General features: G+C 39.3%; 1 protein-coding gene across 1 annotated transcript in view; it reads right to left on the reverse strand.

The window, feature by feature from the left end:
• Window positions 1–14,626, reverse strand: part of pola1 (polymerase (DNA directed), alpha 1) — a 51,313-nt gene extending 36,687 nt beyond the window's left edge. Inside the window, exons 1-26 of the mRNA XM_026292610.1 lie at window positions 14,477–14,626; window positions 13,873–13,991; window positions 12,659–12,755; window positions 12,504–12,581; window positions 12,279–12,394; window positions 11,994–12,056; window positions 10,723–10,824; window positions 10,436–10,577; window positions 10,168–10,333; window positions 9,903–10,075; window positions 9,688–9,800; window positions 9,093–9,206; window positions 8,905–8,979; window positions 8,667–8,805; window positions 8,317–8,471; window positions 8,099–8,183; window positions 7,261–7,322; window positions 6,782–6,871; window positions 6,523–6,639; window positions 6,247–6,422; window positions 6,002–6,131; window positions 5,406–5,525; window positions 5,215–5,305; window positions 4,996–5,117; window positions 4,718–4,867; window positions 4,134–4,256 (exon numbers count right to left, since the gene is read on the reverse strand). Of these exons, the coding sequence (XP_026148395.1) occupies window positions 4,134–4,256; window positions 4,718–4,867; window positions 4,996–5,117; window positions 5,215–5,305; window positions 5,406–5,525; window positions 6,002–6,131; window positions 6,247–6,422; window positions 6,523–6,639; window positions 6,782–6,871; window positions 7,261–7,322; window positions 8,099–8,183; window positions 8,317–8,471; window positions 8,667–8,805; window positions 8,905–8,979; window positions 9,093–9,206; window positions 9,688–9,800; window positions 9,903–10,075; window positions 10,168–10,333; window positions 10,436–10,577; window positions 10,723–10,824; window positions 11,994–12,056; window positions 12,279–12,394; window positions 12,504–12,581; window positions 12,659–12,755; window positions 13,873–13,991; window positions 14,477–14,495 (2,937 nt within the window). The 5' untranslated portion in view covers window positions 14,496–14,626. The remainder of the gene's footprint in view (window positions 1–4,133; window positions 4,257–4,717; window positions 4,868–4,995; window positions 5,118–5,214; window positions 5,306–5,405; window positions 5,526–6,001; window positions 6,132–6,246; window positions 6,423–6,522; window positions 6,640–6,781; window positions 6,872–7,260; window positions 7,323–8,098; window positions 8,184–8,316; window positions 8,472–8,666; window positions 8,806–8,904; window positions 8,980–9,092; window positions 9,207–9,687; window positions 9,801–9,902; window positions 10,076–10,167; window positions 10,334–10,435; window positions 10,578–10,722; window positions 10,825–11,993; window positions 12,057–12,278; window positions 12,395–12,503; window positions 12,582–12,658; window positions 12,756–13,872; window positions 13,992–14,476) is intronic.
• Window positions 14,627–17,139: the final 2,513 nt, after the last annotated feature.

Here is a 17,139-nt window from a genome sequence, read left to right on the forward strand (position 1 = left end):
TGGCCTCATTAGTAGGTGTTACTAAAGTTGCAGTTTAGATGCTGAAACTGTGCCCTGTCCACTGTCCGCCCTCACAGTCAAGCTAATGCAGCTAAAATAGCAGCACTGCTCCCATGTGACTATTTGTTAAGTCCACTCCTATCAGGAGTAAAGCCAGCTCTTTAAGAGGACTACAGAGCCATGGAAACACACAGCCCTCATATCCCCAGACACGAGCATGCATACATTTATGTACACACACACACACGCACACACACCAGTGCAGGCAGGCTTATGTATTCTTATGTCTAATTCTGGGAAATGTAAAAATGACTGCCATGACTGAGACAGCCAGAGCAATTAAGACCCTGTAAGAAAGAAATGGGGGCAACAATATTTTCTCGAACAGTGTCACAGTGTCGTGTGTCAAATTCGGGGAAATGATTTGTGATTCTTGAGACCAGAGGAATGATAAAGAACATGAATAAGGGACCCTAGGGGCCACAATATTTACTCAGGCGTCATTACAGCCGCACACATGTACATACAGGGGTTTAACCTAAACCAAACTTTGACCTGTCCACACCCTCGGCTCAGTTACCCAAGCCCACTTCTATCCTTCACTCTGCGTGCCATTCAATAATGTCAACTACAAGCTCCTGTCAGGCTGTTTTTAAACACAAGGACAGAGACTCAATTACAGCAGAATGGCTTTCAAGAGTCATCCTCCAACCTGAGACACACACACACCTGCTAATGGTTGTCAGATTTGCTGGCAAAGGGGTGAAAGGTCAAACCAATCTGCGTTCCACAACAATCAGTGGCTTCCACTGGCCACTGTTGTTAACATCACTTGATTACGAGGACACACAATAACACACATGCACATTTTGTATGTGGAGACCAGAGAAACGCTTTTTTCAAAAAACAAAGCCCACCCAAGAGTGGCGAAACTAAAAAACTATTCATTCTGTGACCCAATTTATATCAAAAAACAACAAAGAAAGATGAACTACTCTTACTACCAACATTAGCACCAAGATGAGAAATCAACACCGACAACCAGTCAAATGTTGAAGGATTTGCCTGCAACTGATTCCTCATCTACCCACCACTTACAGAAAATTCTTCTCTTAGTTTAATGTTCTCAATTTGTCGGGTGAAGTCAGATGAAGTCAGGGATCCACAGCCCAGTGGTCGACTGACAATAAAAGCTCTCCTGGTGTGACAAATGCATTTATCAGCCCATTATAACCACATGCGTGTAAGTTGTGGTGTGTTTCATATTTTGGTTTCTCTGCACCCAACTGTTCTCTGGCGAACATACAAAGGAACCTAAAATAAGGATGAGGGGTTGAGGGGGACATCAATCTGTGGTGGACCCTCGGCCATGTAATCCTAAACCTTCACCTTCCCCTTAATACCCATCATCCCCCCCCTTAATACCCATGCATACCAGGATAGAAGAGGGCCACAACAAATGGTCCCCCGACAAAGGGCAGAGTTCGGCCAGTAGCCCTTGTGCACACAAACAAATGGGCACTAACACACACACACACACACACACAGACACACATTAATTCAGACACAGATAGATGACATATTCAGGAAACACACATAAGAGTCAGGAGAGGAGCTAAATGGGGGCTTTCCCATCCTGTCTTGGCAAATCTGATCACAACAGACCCCGCCAAGGGTCTGTCATCCCCCTCTAAGCCTGAATCCTCCCCGGCTGTGAAACCACTGTAGAGGGGAGGGGGGATAGGCCTCAATTACAACAGGAAAGATGAGAGCTAAGCCAATCAATAAATACACAGAACACATGCACATTCACCCGGTCACTGGTCCAAACATACGAAGGGAACAAGCTGGGGGTTGGGGGGGGGGGGGTGGTGAGGTGTTGGTGTAGGGGGTGGAGGTGGATTTACACTTCAAACAGAGTAGTGGTCGGTGTACGTGTTTCAATTACAAAAATAAAAAGCCTCCTAAATCATGATATGAAAGTAGAGTGCAAATGAGACGATTAAAATGGGGGCAGGGGTGCAAATGGCAATACCCACAAATACACTAGAAACCCCTCCATGAATGCCTGCTGGCCTTTCTGGCTCGCCGCAGTCGGAAACTACCAAGAACTACCTGGCTTACAGCCATTTAGCTTTAGGGCTCTAAACAGTTTAAATAAAACTACTTTGTTTTGTTTAAACTGTTTTTTTGTTTTTTTTTTGCCAAACCATTCTTTGCTACATTTCCTGCACCAGTCAGTGCATGTACACTTGGAGGAGCACTTGAAAAATTTTATAAGCTTTATTTTGGAAGAGCAGCCAAAGAAAAAATTGCTTAGAGAATTGATGGTATTAGACACTTGGTGGGATCATAATTTCAGAATAAAAATATACTGCAACATAAAGTAAAAATAAATTTTACACCGTAATTTCCACAAGAGAATGACAAATATTTTACAGAATTTTTCAGACTTTTTGGGCAAACGCAAATTTCAAAACAGATTTTGGACAGGACTAAATGATCCTCAACACCACTGGCTATGCTGAAACTGTCCTCGTCTCAAACAAACAACCTGTAGTAAAAATAGATGCGTGCCTAGGATCATGGATACAAAGTAAACAAAACACTAAGATCATGAAAAGTGGGATCTGCTGCAACATCAGCGAGTTGAGGATCATACTATTTAATCAGTACACTGTGGCTTCATATCTGACTGATGACCTTTTGACGCACCCCTCTCCTATCTGTTATATCACTCGTCACTGTACTAATGCACTGTCCTAATAAAACACAATCCAATTTATTTACTGTCCCTTTGGCACACTGGGTAACTGAATAAGGATGAGAAAATATCTTATGTAAAACAGGTCATCAGCATGTTCTTAAGGGTAGGTTTAAGTTCAGTTTTTCCTAACAAATCAACATCAGGTTAATACTGGCTAGAGACACGACAAATAATTGTGTTATTTTGGTTGATTTTTACAACTAATTCTGCAAATCATTTTCAGGGAAGGTTGAGAGGAAAACCCCACAGATTTAAAGGGAGTTTTGACTGATTTGGAAAAAATGGCAATGAAACATCATTTTATCTTGTGCTATATCGTTTAAACCAAGAATGCAAATTCTATCAAAATCATTTATTATAATCTACTGCACGCAACTTGCAAAGTGCTAAAACGGCACCATTCTAGAAAATGGAAATTTACCCTACTTGCCTGAGACTGGTGATGCTAGCTGAATTAAATTAAGCAAGGAGGTAAAATGTAATTAACCCATCCACCTCCGGCTGACAAAGACACAAGCTGTAAGTCTGGAGGGATGGAAACCCCACCTGTACCTGCAAATCAAATGCCCACCTTTTACAATGTAGCTGTGTCAGCCGAACAACGAGGAAGACTAACAGACTGACAAAATAACAAACATACACACTGAGTTACAGCCCTGCCCTCTATTAGGGAACACAAAGAATGTGTAACAGGATCTTAATGAAGGACTCCCCTGAGGCAAAGCCTGACGCCTGTGCTGAGGATGTGTACTGTTAGAGCTCATTAAATGAACATGAGTACTACCACTGACATGGTGGAAGAGCATGCATGTGTGTGTGCGTGAGTGCACAGTGTTCAGTTACAATACCAGATTTAGCTGTTTAAGTCATGCAGTGTGCATAACTCTTCACACCACTTCATTGAGCATGCACGCTGATGTTGTACTATTTAGGTGTTGCTGTCAGACTTTACACTTTAGTCAGACTTTTCAAGTTTCATGTGTACATTTGTGGTATTTTGTTAGTGGAAAATACTTAAACAGAACTAATAATATCAGAAAATACAACAGATTTCTTACTCAGACAAAACAAACTTGAAGAAATTATGTTTTCAAGGAGAAGGGAGGGCACAGGGTGTTAGAGAAATATAATTTGGTAAATAGAAAGTAACAGGAGATGAGAAGATACAGAAAGGAGTGCGTTATTTGATGTAGCAGTGCCCTCTTGTGGATGAAAACAGAAGTATTTTAATATGCACTATACTCTCCTGCTGACTCTCAGATAAATGTAAGAGACAATAAAAATCAGAAAATATCTGCTGGACCTCCTCAGTGCTGATCCATAAAGGTTACATAGTCATTAATGTGCAGATGTGCATTTGACTCACCTCTCTACCCTTGTGTGTGACCAGTGCAGCGAGCGGCTTGGCATAGAAGCGGCTGTAGCTGAACCCCAGGCAGCCATACATACTGTTAGCAGTCAGCTTCAGAGCCTTCTGACGGATGTCGTACTGAAGGACAGAAAGAACCAAATCAGACCAAACAGGACTAAGGCTTTCTACTCCCATGAAAAGGCCTAGGGTACGTGAATTTGATAGGTTGGAAAGTGTCTCAATTGTAAATAAAAATGGTTGACAACAGGAGGGTTATAATTTTACACATGTCACTGGTAATATGTTAATGACACGTTTATCTCCATGGGTAGGACAGGCAGTTACCCACACACATCATCGAAAAGCTTATCACCGTGTGTAGAAACCATTTTTATACTTTCTCACCTAAGATTCATCTGGGCTCAAAAGATTTTAAATTGATGTTTGGTGTATGTATGGTGTATAACCATTTTGTCAAAACAGCACCAAAATATATATATTATTATTATTATTTTTAAACATAAATGAAATAACTATAAAATTAAGACCGCAGGTAAAACCTCTGGGTGTTGTGTGTGTATGTGCAAATGGGTATATACCTGCAAGTAGAGATCAGGATTGATGTCTTGCTGTTTCATCAGCTGTTTGACCTGTCGACGTCGCTCCACCAGCTTCCTGATTTCCTTCGGCAGGATTCCCATTTCCAGGTTGGAATCTGGAAGCTCGGGAATCTCCTCCGGCTCACCCTCCTGTTATCATTGTAATGAGAGTTAGAAACGAGTGGAAACTTTTCTGTGAGGAAAGAAAAACAGACTGGAAACTTGGATAGGTTGGTTTGTTACTCTACATATGCTCCTATAAATATATCTGAACACACCTCATTTTTTTGTGAGTTGTGCACTTCCCTCTGCACAGTGGTGAAGCAGATATTGAACTCCTGGATGATTGATGGATACAAGCTGTTGAAGTCGAGCAGCAGGATAAACTTATCATAGAAACCTATTGAAAGATGGAGAGCGGTTATAGAAACCTGACACACTCAGAAGAGAAAAACAAAGACAGAAAGACAACTTCAACCTAAAAAACTAACACTTACCAACTTTAGGTTCCAGCACTAGACCGCCAGCATAGGCTGCTTTCTTCTTCCGCTTGCCTTTCCCTGCATCCACATCATCTTCCCCCTCGACCTGGGAGACAGGAAAAAAAAAAAAAAAAAAGAGGAAATGTCTACGATGTAACAGTACATTAAAAAAAAGCAAAGTTGTGTGTGTATGAGTGTGTTTTTACCATCTCCAGCTGAGCCTTTTTGAAGGAAGGTTTGTCAGGGACAATGTAGTTTTTGTCATGAAAAGCATGAAGCAAAAGGAACTCATTCCTCTCTGAGCGACCGCCCATCAGAGTGCGAGACTGCAGAGAAGAAGCATGAAGGAAAGTGCTTGAAACAGAAGGCAAATTCTATTAACAAACGGGAAAAAAGCATGACCATCTGTAAGACCCAGCCTGAGCATCACTGGTGTATAAGGATACCACCTTATGCCCCGTTGCTTGTGAAGTCTGAAAAGGCAACCTACCCCACTAGACTGTTTTTACCCTGAAACAAGCTGACTCTAAGACTTTAGAACGGCATTTATAATTTAAAGCTTTACATTATTCTTTCAATCAAAGGAGAATCAAGTATTTCTTTTGTCTGTAAACTGTTTTGCTTGACTTCAGTTTTCAGAATTTTTACTCCAAATGTACAATATACCTTGCAAAGCATTTAAAACCCAGTGATTTTCCATCCCTGTGCATATGTCATGTATTTGTAGTTGTTTAGAACCAGATTTTCTTGCAGCGATGTACAAGTGTTTTATATATAATACATAAATAGTAATGTGTGTTACCATGACATTCCCAGCTATGTTGGTGATCTGCAGGGCCAGAGGTAACACGTTGAGCTCACACATGATCTGAAGTATCAGCTTAGCATCTGTCCATGTCAGCTCCAACAGGTAGAGCAGGTGAGCAGAATCACTGAAAACAAACAGGAAATTTACATTTACAGCAGATCAAGGGAGTTACTTCTCCGTTAATTAACATATTTTCTTTGTTTCCAGATTAAATGAAATGTCCCTTTAAATGTATTTACCTGTAGAGATTTTTTATATCTTCCTGGGGAACTGTTATTCTCTCCGTCTTCAGCACCTGTGCAGCCAGTTCAGTCAGATGGTAACTTTTACAGCGAATCAGCTCCTTGGCTGAGATCTCCACATCGCACACCAGGCGGCCACATGTTGCATTCTTCTCGGCAAAGGCACCACGGCCCTAAAAGAAACAAAATGCATATGAAATGCTTAGTGACATGCAGTATGATTTAGAAGCAAAACAATCACGATTTATTGCAGGTGATGTTAGTTTTTTGTACCCCTAATTTGGGCATGTTGGCCCTCCTAAGGCGTCCAATCTTAGACCAGTGTGGAACCTTGCACACGTTAATCCGCTGCAGAATCACTTCAAGGTCAAAACCAAAGATGTCGTGACCCTATAGGAAATAAAGACAGTGCATGCTGGATTTTATCTTTGTAGCTTTTAATTTGCTCTCTGCTTTATATGAATCCTATGGTCCTGCTTTTTAATTTAATTCATAAATTTAAACAAAATTATTCCCAACATCTGCTACTCACCACGAGCACATCAGGATCAATCTTATGCATCTTGGCTAAAAAGAAGCCGAGCAGAGTCCGCTCTGTAGCAGCGATCTCCACCTTTCCATTCTAACAGAGCGAAGGAAGCACATCATCAGTGTCCTAAATAAAATCTGTTCAATTCCTTACATGAATTCTAATGAAAAATACAAATTAAAATATAAAAACTATAGTTTTCTGAAAATACTAAAACTAAATTCTTAGAAAGCAGCAAACAAACAAAAATTCTTACAAATTAGCAGGAGGTTTTTGACAGTTATAAATCACAGACAGTAAAAACACATTTATTCTTACATGTACATGCTTGTTTTTGTCTCTTGAGTTTTCTTACTTTTAATAATTATCTTGGTCCCTACACAGCACACTGAGAGCTGACAAATTCTTGCTGTATCTAAACACATATTAGCTGCACAATACAGGTTTTCTCCTCTTTCTGTGCTCTATAACAAGTCGCTCACCTTCTTTCTCACAGCCTCTTTGAAGTCGTATGGGAAGATACAGTCGGCTGGTTTACTGACCACTGAAAAAAACGAAGAATACCATTTTTCTGTCTAGTGTTCAACATGCTCAGGTATTCAAATATAAAAGCGGCAATATCTGATCTCAACAGGACTTCCTCGTAAAACAAAGTAATATCAGCAAAATGTATTTCAAGTACTAGTAATGAAGGAAAATGGTTCGTCTTAATGCTAATACTATTACGTATTATGTTTTGGATTACTATTACTGCAGCATTAATGCATTATATGTTGAACTTTACTCATATAGTTTAAACTTAAACAACTTCAAGACTGGACCAGTTTTAAACACTTGACAAACTGGATATTTAATTTGCAGCAATTCATCATATTCTGCAAGATCTTATATAATTGTATGTTTTCACTGAACAAGAAGTCCCTGAAAATTTTAATTTGAAAAGTAACATGTAACTACAGCTGTGAGACAAATTACCAGGAGCCCTTTCACAGTTATGAAGCACAGATGTCAATACAATTTTTGTCTCTAGTATATACTAAAGTAGAGGTGTAACTTGAATGTGAAGCAGTAAAGCACAAATGCTACTAATTTGTACTTATTTACAGTATTTGAGTAAATGTACATAGCTGCATTCAACCAGTGTTCAGAGTGACTGAACATCTTGATATCCATTTCACATTATGGCAAAAGAATATTCAACAGAACCAAATGTGGAAGTGAGCTCTATTACATATTCCTGCATGTAAAAGATTCCTGTACATTTTCAATTTATAAAACACCACTGGGAACAGAGCAAAAACAGACGAAGAAATGACTGACCACAGAAGTGATTCTGGTATGGAGGTTTAGGTGGAGCTTTATCCATATGAAACTGGTAGTGGATAAGTGCAGCCAGAGAGACAATCTATAGAGGAGCAGTTATATGATTAGCACACAATAAAGTAACATGACTAAATAATAATGCATCATCAGTGTATTACTGTCCACACATGTCTTGCTAAAGAAGTATGTGTTATAGTGTATGACTGTGTTCTGACCTCATTGTGATGTGTTTTAGGGTTCTGGGTAGTCTTGAGGCTGATGGACATTACAGTCAAAGGTGGCGGTGACAGATCTTTGACCACAGTGACCAGGTCGCTCCTCAAGGCCACAGCCTCCACCTTACACCAGCTTACCGGCTGGCTATTTAGCTCTAACAAGACAAAGTGGACTCATCAGATAAGAGGTTTTTCAGCTGTTTGCACAGTTATAAATCATTCATATCAACTGTTCCAATATGTCAAACAGGAGGCTTAATTTTGTATACATCTTAGTACTGCAATATGAAAGAACCTGTTCTTGTTATGTTATGAGAATGAACTAAATACAGGGTGAACACCCTCCTTACGTGGGGTCTGGATGTCCAGCCAGCATGGTCCTTTGATTTTCCTGCTGAGAAGAAAGTGCTCTAGACTTGAGGTGTTGGTTCCAAAAACGTGAGAAAAGGTTGCCCCCTTAATATCCGACGGGAGTGCAGGGAACTCAGCCTGTAAAAACAATATTTACCAGATTATTACATGTGTTTTCAACAAAAGCAGTGATGTGCCAAGAAAACCTGGAAATGGTGTATATCCACTTATGCTCACTGAATATCTGACTTCCAGGTATTCACACTGACTGGGCACATCAGGTATTTCAAAAGCGTAGTTCTTCTCCACTTTCTGCAGAGAGAAACGCAGAATCCGAAAACAAACGCCACTTAAAAGTATGTTAGATCACCTGTCCGAAAATCAAAGCAAAAATATTATACAGTCTAACTAGGGTTGGAACTGACCTTGGATTTGAACTTCATGATCTTGAATTTCTCAGAGAGCTCATTGAACTCTTGGTAGACATCCATCATTCCTACAGGACAGTCTGACACCTCCCCAGTCTTGGGGTTGACTTTCTGGTGATTAAAATACAACCTTGTAAACAGGACTCCTTAAAAGATTGTGTGCACACACACCTGACTCATACAAATGCAGAACGATATCTAGTACTGCTGCTACGATACCATTTTGGCTATTGCATGGATTTACATACTGTAAATGCATTATGATCTTACTTTTCACATTCCAGCAACAAAAAAAACCAAAACAAAACAAAACAAACAAAAAAAAAATTATACTCTGAAGTGTTACAATTTTATGATGGAAACACTAAGAATCTCAACATGTAAATAATGATTCATCTAGCTCTATATAAAAGGTTTCCTATCCCATTTTACATGCTCAGAAAAGAAAATAATCCCCTGGTAATAGAAACACCTATGGTTTACACAAGGATAATTATATATCTCTGGTTAGAGTTTGCTCTTGTCACAACAGAAACTGACAAACTGTCCTATCAGACAAACTGTCCTATCAGAATGATATTGGCAGACTTACATATTCACGAGGCAAGATGTACATGGTCCGCTCAATGCTTCTGACAGTAACACAGCAGCTGACATGAGACTTTGCAGAGTCAATCCACACTTTCCCAAACAGGTACACAACACCTGGGCCACAGTTCCATTAAAATGTTATAAAGCATTGAACAGGGTATTGGGTTTATAATGTTAACCTCTACATTTTCACCTCCTTGTGTAAATGTGATTTACCTGGTTGGCTGTAAGGGTCTTCAAATGCATCTAACCAATAGAATCTGAAAACCTGCTCCCCACCTGCTCCCTCAAACAGTGGAAGTTGGCTGGAGTCAACTTGTACCTCTGCTGGTGCCTCACTGGCTCCACCCTCCTCCTCTTGTCCCCAAGAGGTTCCGATCCTGCTGGACCTGGCAAAAGACAATTTACAGAAGTGTCTCTCACCCAAGTCTTCAGAATATATATATCCTAATCAAACAGCAAATTAATAAGAGGAGCTCACAAGAGGACAGGATCCCGAAGCTCTGATTTGGGCTCAACTTTAATCTCTGCTGCTGCTGTTTCAGGTTCAGGCTTAGCATCCTCTTTTAATACAAGTTTCTCCTCCTCAAGTCCAACCTCCATTGGCTCATCAAAGTCCACCCCATCAAACACCATAGTACCATTCACTGAGAAAGACATTATCATGGAAGGTTGGTTTGCATTTTCTTTAGAATAGATTAAGAGTTAAACCTTGCACAGTTTCAAAATGTTGTATCTGCCATCCTTACCCTCCTCTACAGCCAGTTCATCCACTGTAGCCTTTTGCTTCTCCATTGGATAAGCAGGTGGATTGGGAGGATTGCGAGGTGGGTGAGAAGGCGGTGGCTTGATAACTTTGGCCTTTAATCCTGTTGCTGAGGGTGACTCGTGCTATAAAAGAATGGCATATTTTAAAATCAGCTAATTCAAAATGTAGAAAGTGTCAATTATACAGTTTGAAAATCATCTCAATATCTGAAACATAAGTTTAACAGAACACTTTCAAATACTATAAAATTACTGAGTCAAAGAAAACCTTTGGCATCTGAGGTTTGATAGAAAAGGGATTCATGGGTGACCCAAGAGACTTCTTTTTCTTCAAAGTGACCACTGGTGGAGGAGTCAGAACAGCCGATTTCTAAGAAGAAATGAGAAATTTTTAAAAAGCTAATATCATATCAAATAAAAGAAAAAAAAAAAAACAACTGTAACTAAAAAGCCAAAGGTTTATTTCTTGCATAGGCACATTGTCCTTTACACAAATTACCTTGTATTGTAAATTTTAAAATGGGTTCTTGACTATTTCTGTGACCAAGTATGTTCTTGCTTAATTTGATTGAAAAGACACTCACCCAATCTATGGCTTGCTTTATTTAATAACTGTGGTCTACAGAGAGTACTGTGTACTCAATGGCTTGTCTGTCTTAACACGTAGTGTAAATTGCGAGACCTTTTAGCACAGGTGTGTGCCTTTCTAAACTTTTTTGCCAAATGATCAAAAGCTCAATTTGCCACAGGAGAATTCCAAACAAGTCCTAGGCACAACTCAAGCAAGATTTGAGTAAACAGAACGCACATGACCACAATGTTGAAAGCCATAGAAAGGGGTGTGAATGAAGGATATTAATGAATAATCATTAATCTCTGATAATTTAACAGATTAAAAAAAAAAAACATGCACAATGTTTGTTTTATATAACCCTTCTCTGTAGCTCACATGTCTAGTAATTTGTACATCACAAGACACACACACACAATTCAGACAAGCTACTGGTGCTGAGAGAAATGACAGAACAAGCTGCCCATGGGAAATGGAGAGGCCAAATTATATTAAAATGCATTTAAGTACCAAGTCAATGCTGTAATTTTACCACCTGAAAACTCAACACCCCACAGCGGCAGTACAAGATGAAAATTGAAATCAGTCCTTTCAACAAACTATCGTGTGTGTCAGACAGTTACTCAAACTCTGACTGAAAAGGACAAGATGTCTATGAATGTGACAGACAGTGAAGACTTTTATGAGCTCAAGGCTTATACCGAGACAGACATGATTTCCTCCAGGGGTAACTTCATGTTTAATTGATAATTATTAATATTCTCAACTAAAGGTTAAGAAAAACATAAAACATTTGCAACCCCATTCTGAACACTGCAGTAAGCAAAAGATTTTGATTGTTATTACATTTGCCAACATTTCTAATGTGCTGTCACTGCATCTCTATTGTTAAGCAAATCACTTTATTGGACTGGATTGTGTTTAATTATGCTGAGGTTCCACACTAACCTAGATGGTATGGTACCAACCTCAGCATGTAGGTCCTGTAAAATGTCTCCTAATAGGTCATCTTTGGAAAGGTCCACATCTTTCTGTATGAGACAAAATTATACCAACACATGAGCAAAGCAGGAGCTAAGGCAATAACAATTTCTGGTGTTTTATTTTAAACTCTGCTGCAAAAGGGCAACATGTAGATGATCAGGCATATTATCTAAATATAGTAAAACGAATATTAACATGTAGACATGCACAGGGCACAGCATGGGAAAAGCAGACACACATGAAAGTCAATGTCACCAACAAAAACAAACCTCAGCAGGCCTTTTGACATTACTGTTCATGAAGAGGCTCTTAATGGTGTTGGGCTTGGCCACAGCAGATTTCTTCACAGTTTTTTTGGAGTCTGCACTTTTAGCATTTGCTTTGCCTGCAAAGCCAAACAACATAATCACACAATTGAACTACCTATTGTTCCACTCTCAAGTCCAAATTCATATATTAAATGTTTTCTAATGCACAATTGTGGTTGGGTTTACCTTTGTTATTCTCTACTACATCATCATTCAAATCATCATCAAAGATTTCTCTTCCATCCTCCACATATCCAGTTCCATCTAAGAGATGAGAAAATAAACATCAGACATGCTCATCACACATTTTCATGCAGTGAATCCAGGAAACTGCATCTTACCATCATCAATAATCCAGTCATCTTCTTGTCTCTCTCGTACCATCTTTGAGTACTGCTCCTCATCCACCTCCTCATACACGCTGGTAATCTCTTCCACCTGGAGGAAAAAAACTAACACTGGTTGACCATCAACTACAATACAAGCATGAATGGATAAATATGTGATACATGTAGTGTACACTATTCTCTTTTAGAGAACTGCACAAATGCCAAAAATGCCTAAAAACTTATGAAATTAAAATTTATCATAGCCAAAGATGGCATCTTGAAATAGCCCATTTCATCCAACCAACAGCACAAAACCCTGAATGGATTACATTTGCAGAGATGGAGCCAGCCAGGATTTGTTATACAGATGACTGACTGGCTTTACAAATAACAACTGAAAATGCTGATTAATACTTTGTAGATAACCTAATGAGTTTACTGCTCTGTTCTGCTCTTAAACAATATATAAAACTACATCTGTTTTTGGAAAACAACTTGTTTATGGAATTACTGAAAATGTTTGCATAATTCAATGAAGGCAGGCAGCTCATACTTGAAATAAATCTGTCATTAATAGACACAACCCACATGACTGCTTCCATCTGTTATTACAACAATTTGTTTTCCAGAAACATTGGAAATCAAAAACATGTTGCTGGACCAGAGGCTACTTGGTGGATCCAGAGGACAAGATAGCTCCAAAATATTATACACTAGATTTCTGCAGTCAGGTGGCTCAGGTTGCCAGACCTTCAACTGAGATGTGGACATCTCTGAATTAAAGGAATTTATCTTGCATGCCTGCATCATTTTTTTTTTCCTGTATAATATTTATAATGGTCAGCACAAGAAAATATTGTGTTGTAGTTTGGTATGAACCTGAATTATAAGCATAATATCTAACCAGTAGAAACAAAATCAAACATTATTATCATCATATTAAGATGGTCTAACACTTTTTAGTAACATGTCCTTGAAATGCTCTGGAAGAGTAATTATCACAAATTGAGTTGTGTTTCAGAAAAGGAACCTTTTGTCATGTAAAGGAAGGAAGACAACACTATTTAACAGTAATATAATGTTAGATAAAGTTATGTTCATGATCTAACAAATATTATCACCACTGAAACAGTTTTATAAGTCTGTGTGTGTTGTGAAATCCTGGCTCGTCACTCACTGTACTGCACTAATTGGAAATAATCAGTGTACATAATCAGTGTATCGACCTCATATTTGATCTTCTCGCCCATCTTCGCTTTCTTCAGCTGCTCCAACGCAGACTTCCTCCCCACCTTCTCCCTCTTCTCCCGTTTAGATCGGGACTTCGCCACACCACAGGCATCATCTGAGAGAGACACATCGACATGACCATCCAGAAACAGGTTTGCACTCATCTAATCTCACCTTTGTAGTGGACCTAGCAGCATTTGCTGGTTTGTAGTAACTTGTTAATGAGTTTTGTTTCTGTAAATGACACGAGGATTAGGTTATATATAGAGATATAACTTATATATATCTATATATATATATATATATATCTAGATATATATATATATATATATATATATATATATATACATAGCTAAGTTGTATCTTTAACATGGCAGAGGCAGTTGAGAAGGTAAACAGCGGTATCAGCGCATTGTTAGCTGACATTAGCTACGTCTGTATGTGTTCTCCTTCCCTGGCTCGTCGACGAACTCAAAGATATGTGCAGTATTAAGGGCCTACAGCTGTTGTGGCACGGCAGTAAAAGCTAATATGTCACCTCACCACCACCTATGCAACTCCGTTAAAGTGAGCCAGCAAACAACGCGGAATAAAACTCACCAACGTCCGGACCGTCCATGTCTTTGTTTGGGTCTGATACCGGAGCCAGGACTCGAACCTTTGCCCTCTAAAGATTACTTATAACAACTCAACGCGACCGCGGGTCAGTACAACAACAAGACAATACGCGCCAAATCTCCTTCCCGGGGAAAGTCATGTAGAGGAAGTGACATCACAGCACTCTCAGCCAATAAATTTCTTCTCCTACTCCACCTCCTTCTTCTTCTTCTTCTTCATCCTCTTCTTCCTCCACATTCACATTCGCGCCCTCCATGATGGAGTGTGGAGGAAATTATTTCTAATGAAATAAAATCCAATCAAAATCTAATTAAATCTAATCCTTTTTTAACCTAGTGATTGTTCCTCTGTTCTTTCTACCAAAGAGATTCTCTTTCATAACTTTTGGTTGGACAAAATATTAGTCTTATTTTTATTTCTTTGTCACATGCTTGTTGCCAACTGCTAACAACACATGAACACATTAATGTTTAAGCTTCTGCCTTAGCCCACTAAATGAATATATAGATATATCGATAAATAAACCCGAAATATTCCCTGAATGGAAATTTAAGTAGTTTTAAAAAATAAATCAGTAACAGTGCAGTTCATGTTGGTCAGTCATCATCTGCCATTAGGTGCCTAAGGTGTCATAGAGCCTGATGGCAGTGGGGATGAAGATCTCCTATATCGTTCAGTCCTGCAGTGCAGTGAGGTGAGTCGTCCACTGCAGCTGCTTCTCTGCTCCATCAGGATGTTGTGAAGGGGATGGTCAGTGTATGTTTAAGCATGTTTTAAAAAGTTGAAAGGTAGACCCAATAGGCTCATGAACGCACCACAATATATATCAATAAAAAGCTGAAAATTAACAACAAAAAAGCTTAAAATATCAACTCCCTAATATCAGTAAGTATAATAGTTATCAAGCCAAAAAGTTCAAAGTGTCTATCCCCAAAATTTCCCAAAACACATAAAAACAAGTTCTAATTTTAAAAAGTATAAAAGCTAAAAAATAAACCAAAAGTATAAATCTACTGTTAAAGGGCCTGTCTAGATTAAGTAGGCTACTGGATCAGCTCTCCCAATAAATCTGAACTGACACACAAGCTAAGGTTAGAAATTGTGTCAAAGGCACAATATGCTGTTCTGTGCTTTAGTTGGCAACTGTATGTTTGTGGGTTTTGAAAGTGTGATGTCCTGTTTGGCAGAAATTATAAAACACTGTCCCCATGTAGTTGACACACCCAACGTAGGTTAATGATCAAATATCAAACTCATTCAGCATCAGGAAAATCCAAGACTGAAGTCTCAAACTAATGTGGACCCATATGCAGGTGCACAGTAGGTCATGTCTCTATGAAGGGAGCTGACCACCAACTTTCGCTGCATTCGTCAATCATGTGACCAAATGTTTGTACTTCGTTGGTCCTTTCGACAGTCTCCTACCTGCAGCGAGGAGAGACCCCACCACCACCACCGACTCTGTCAGCATGATGGCAGTGTTGTACAATGTACAATGTTAACTCCTAGAGGCCACACACAATACAGTATTTGTACACTATATGAGACATGTTAACCCTGAAGACCATTTTAAATAGGATTAAAAGAAGATGATGCAATGCTCAAAATTTAAAAAGCTCAATGATTAGTCTACCCACAGCATATTTAGGCTATGTTTTAATAATTTATCGTCTGAGTCTGGGATTAATTACTTTTTCAGTTTGAGCCTATGCACATGAGAGATCAAATAAAAATGTTTTAAAAAAATAAAACTATTTAAAATAGATGAAATATCTTTCAGGTTCCAAATATTTTACAAGGAATACAACAAGGAGTAACGTTAGATTTAAGGCTCAGGCCTTTGGTTTCGCTCGTTTTCTTTTTCAGTATCTTTTTCACAGTGACTCTCTGTGCCTGAATGTGAAACCCCATGAAGCTCGTTTCCACAGCGACCAACAGGACCATGGAGGGCACAATAGATCCTGTCCCAGATTGGGGCCACAGAGACACAGTGCGTCCCACAGTGAAAACACAAAGGATGTTTTGTCCTCCATTCTACAGCCTGTTTTGGCTCTATACCTACCATAAATTACTGTGATAATTAATAGGTTAATTTAGCCTGCCCACAGTAGCCTATAGACTATTGGATTAGCCCCTAGCCTATAGCTACTGATGATATTTTAATAAAAATAATAGTTTTTGCCCTGTGATGGACTGGTGACCTGTCCAGGGTGTACCCCTGCCTTTCACCCAGAGAGAGCTGGGATAGGCTCCAGCAGATCCCTGTGACCCTGGTTAAGGAATAAGCGGGTATAGAAAATGGATGGATGGATGGATGGATAATAGTTTTTGGTATATTTGTTGTCTCTCTTATTTAAATAGGCTATGTAATTTTCACATTTTCCTATATATTAGTACTAGCCTATATGCTTTTCAAAAACCGGTTGCAAGTTGCAGATGACAACAGGGGACTAGTTCATGAATGCACCGCCTCACAACGATGCTGTACTGTTTGAACTGTCGCCCCCACAGCTGTCACAGCTCATCAGCAGTGAGCAGCTGATCTGTCTTCTGGACAAACTCAACAGACGGGCTGTGCTGTGAGCAAAGACTGCAGCTCGTGTCTTGGATTCATCAGCCAGATGAGCAAGCGACAAACAGATCAG

The sequence above is a fragment of the Mastacembelus armatus genome, chromosome 20 (genome assembly GCF_900324485.2).
Source record: "Mastacembelus armatus chromosome 20, fMasArm1.2, whole genome shotgun sequence".
Taxonomy (NCBI): domain Eukaryota; kingdom Metazoa; phylum Chordata; class Actinopteri; order Synbranchiformes; family Mastacembelidae; genus Mastacembelus; species Mastacembelus armatus.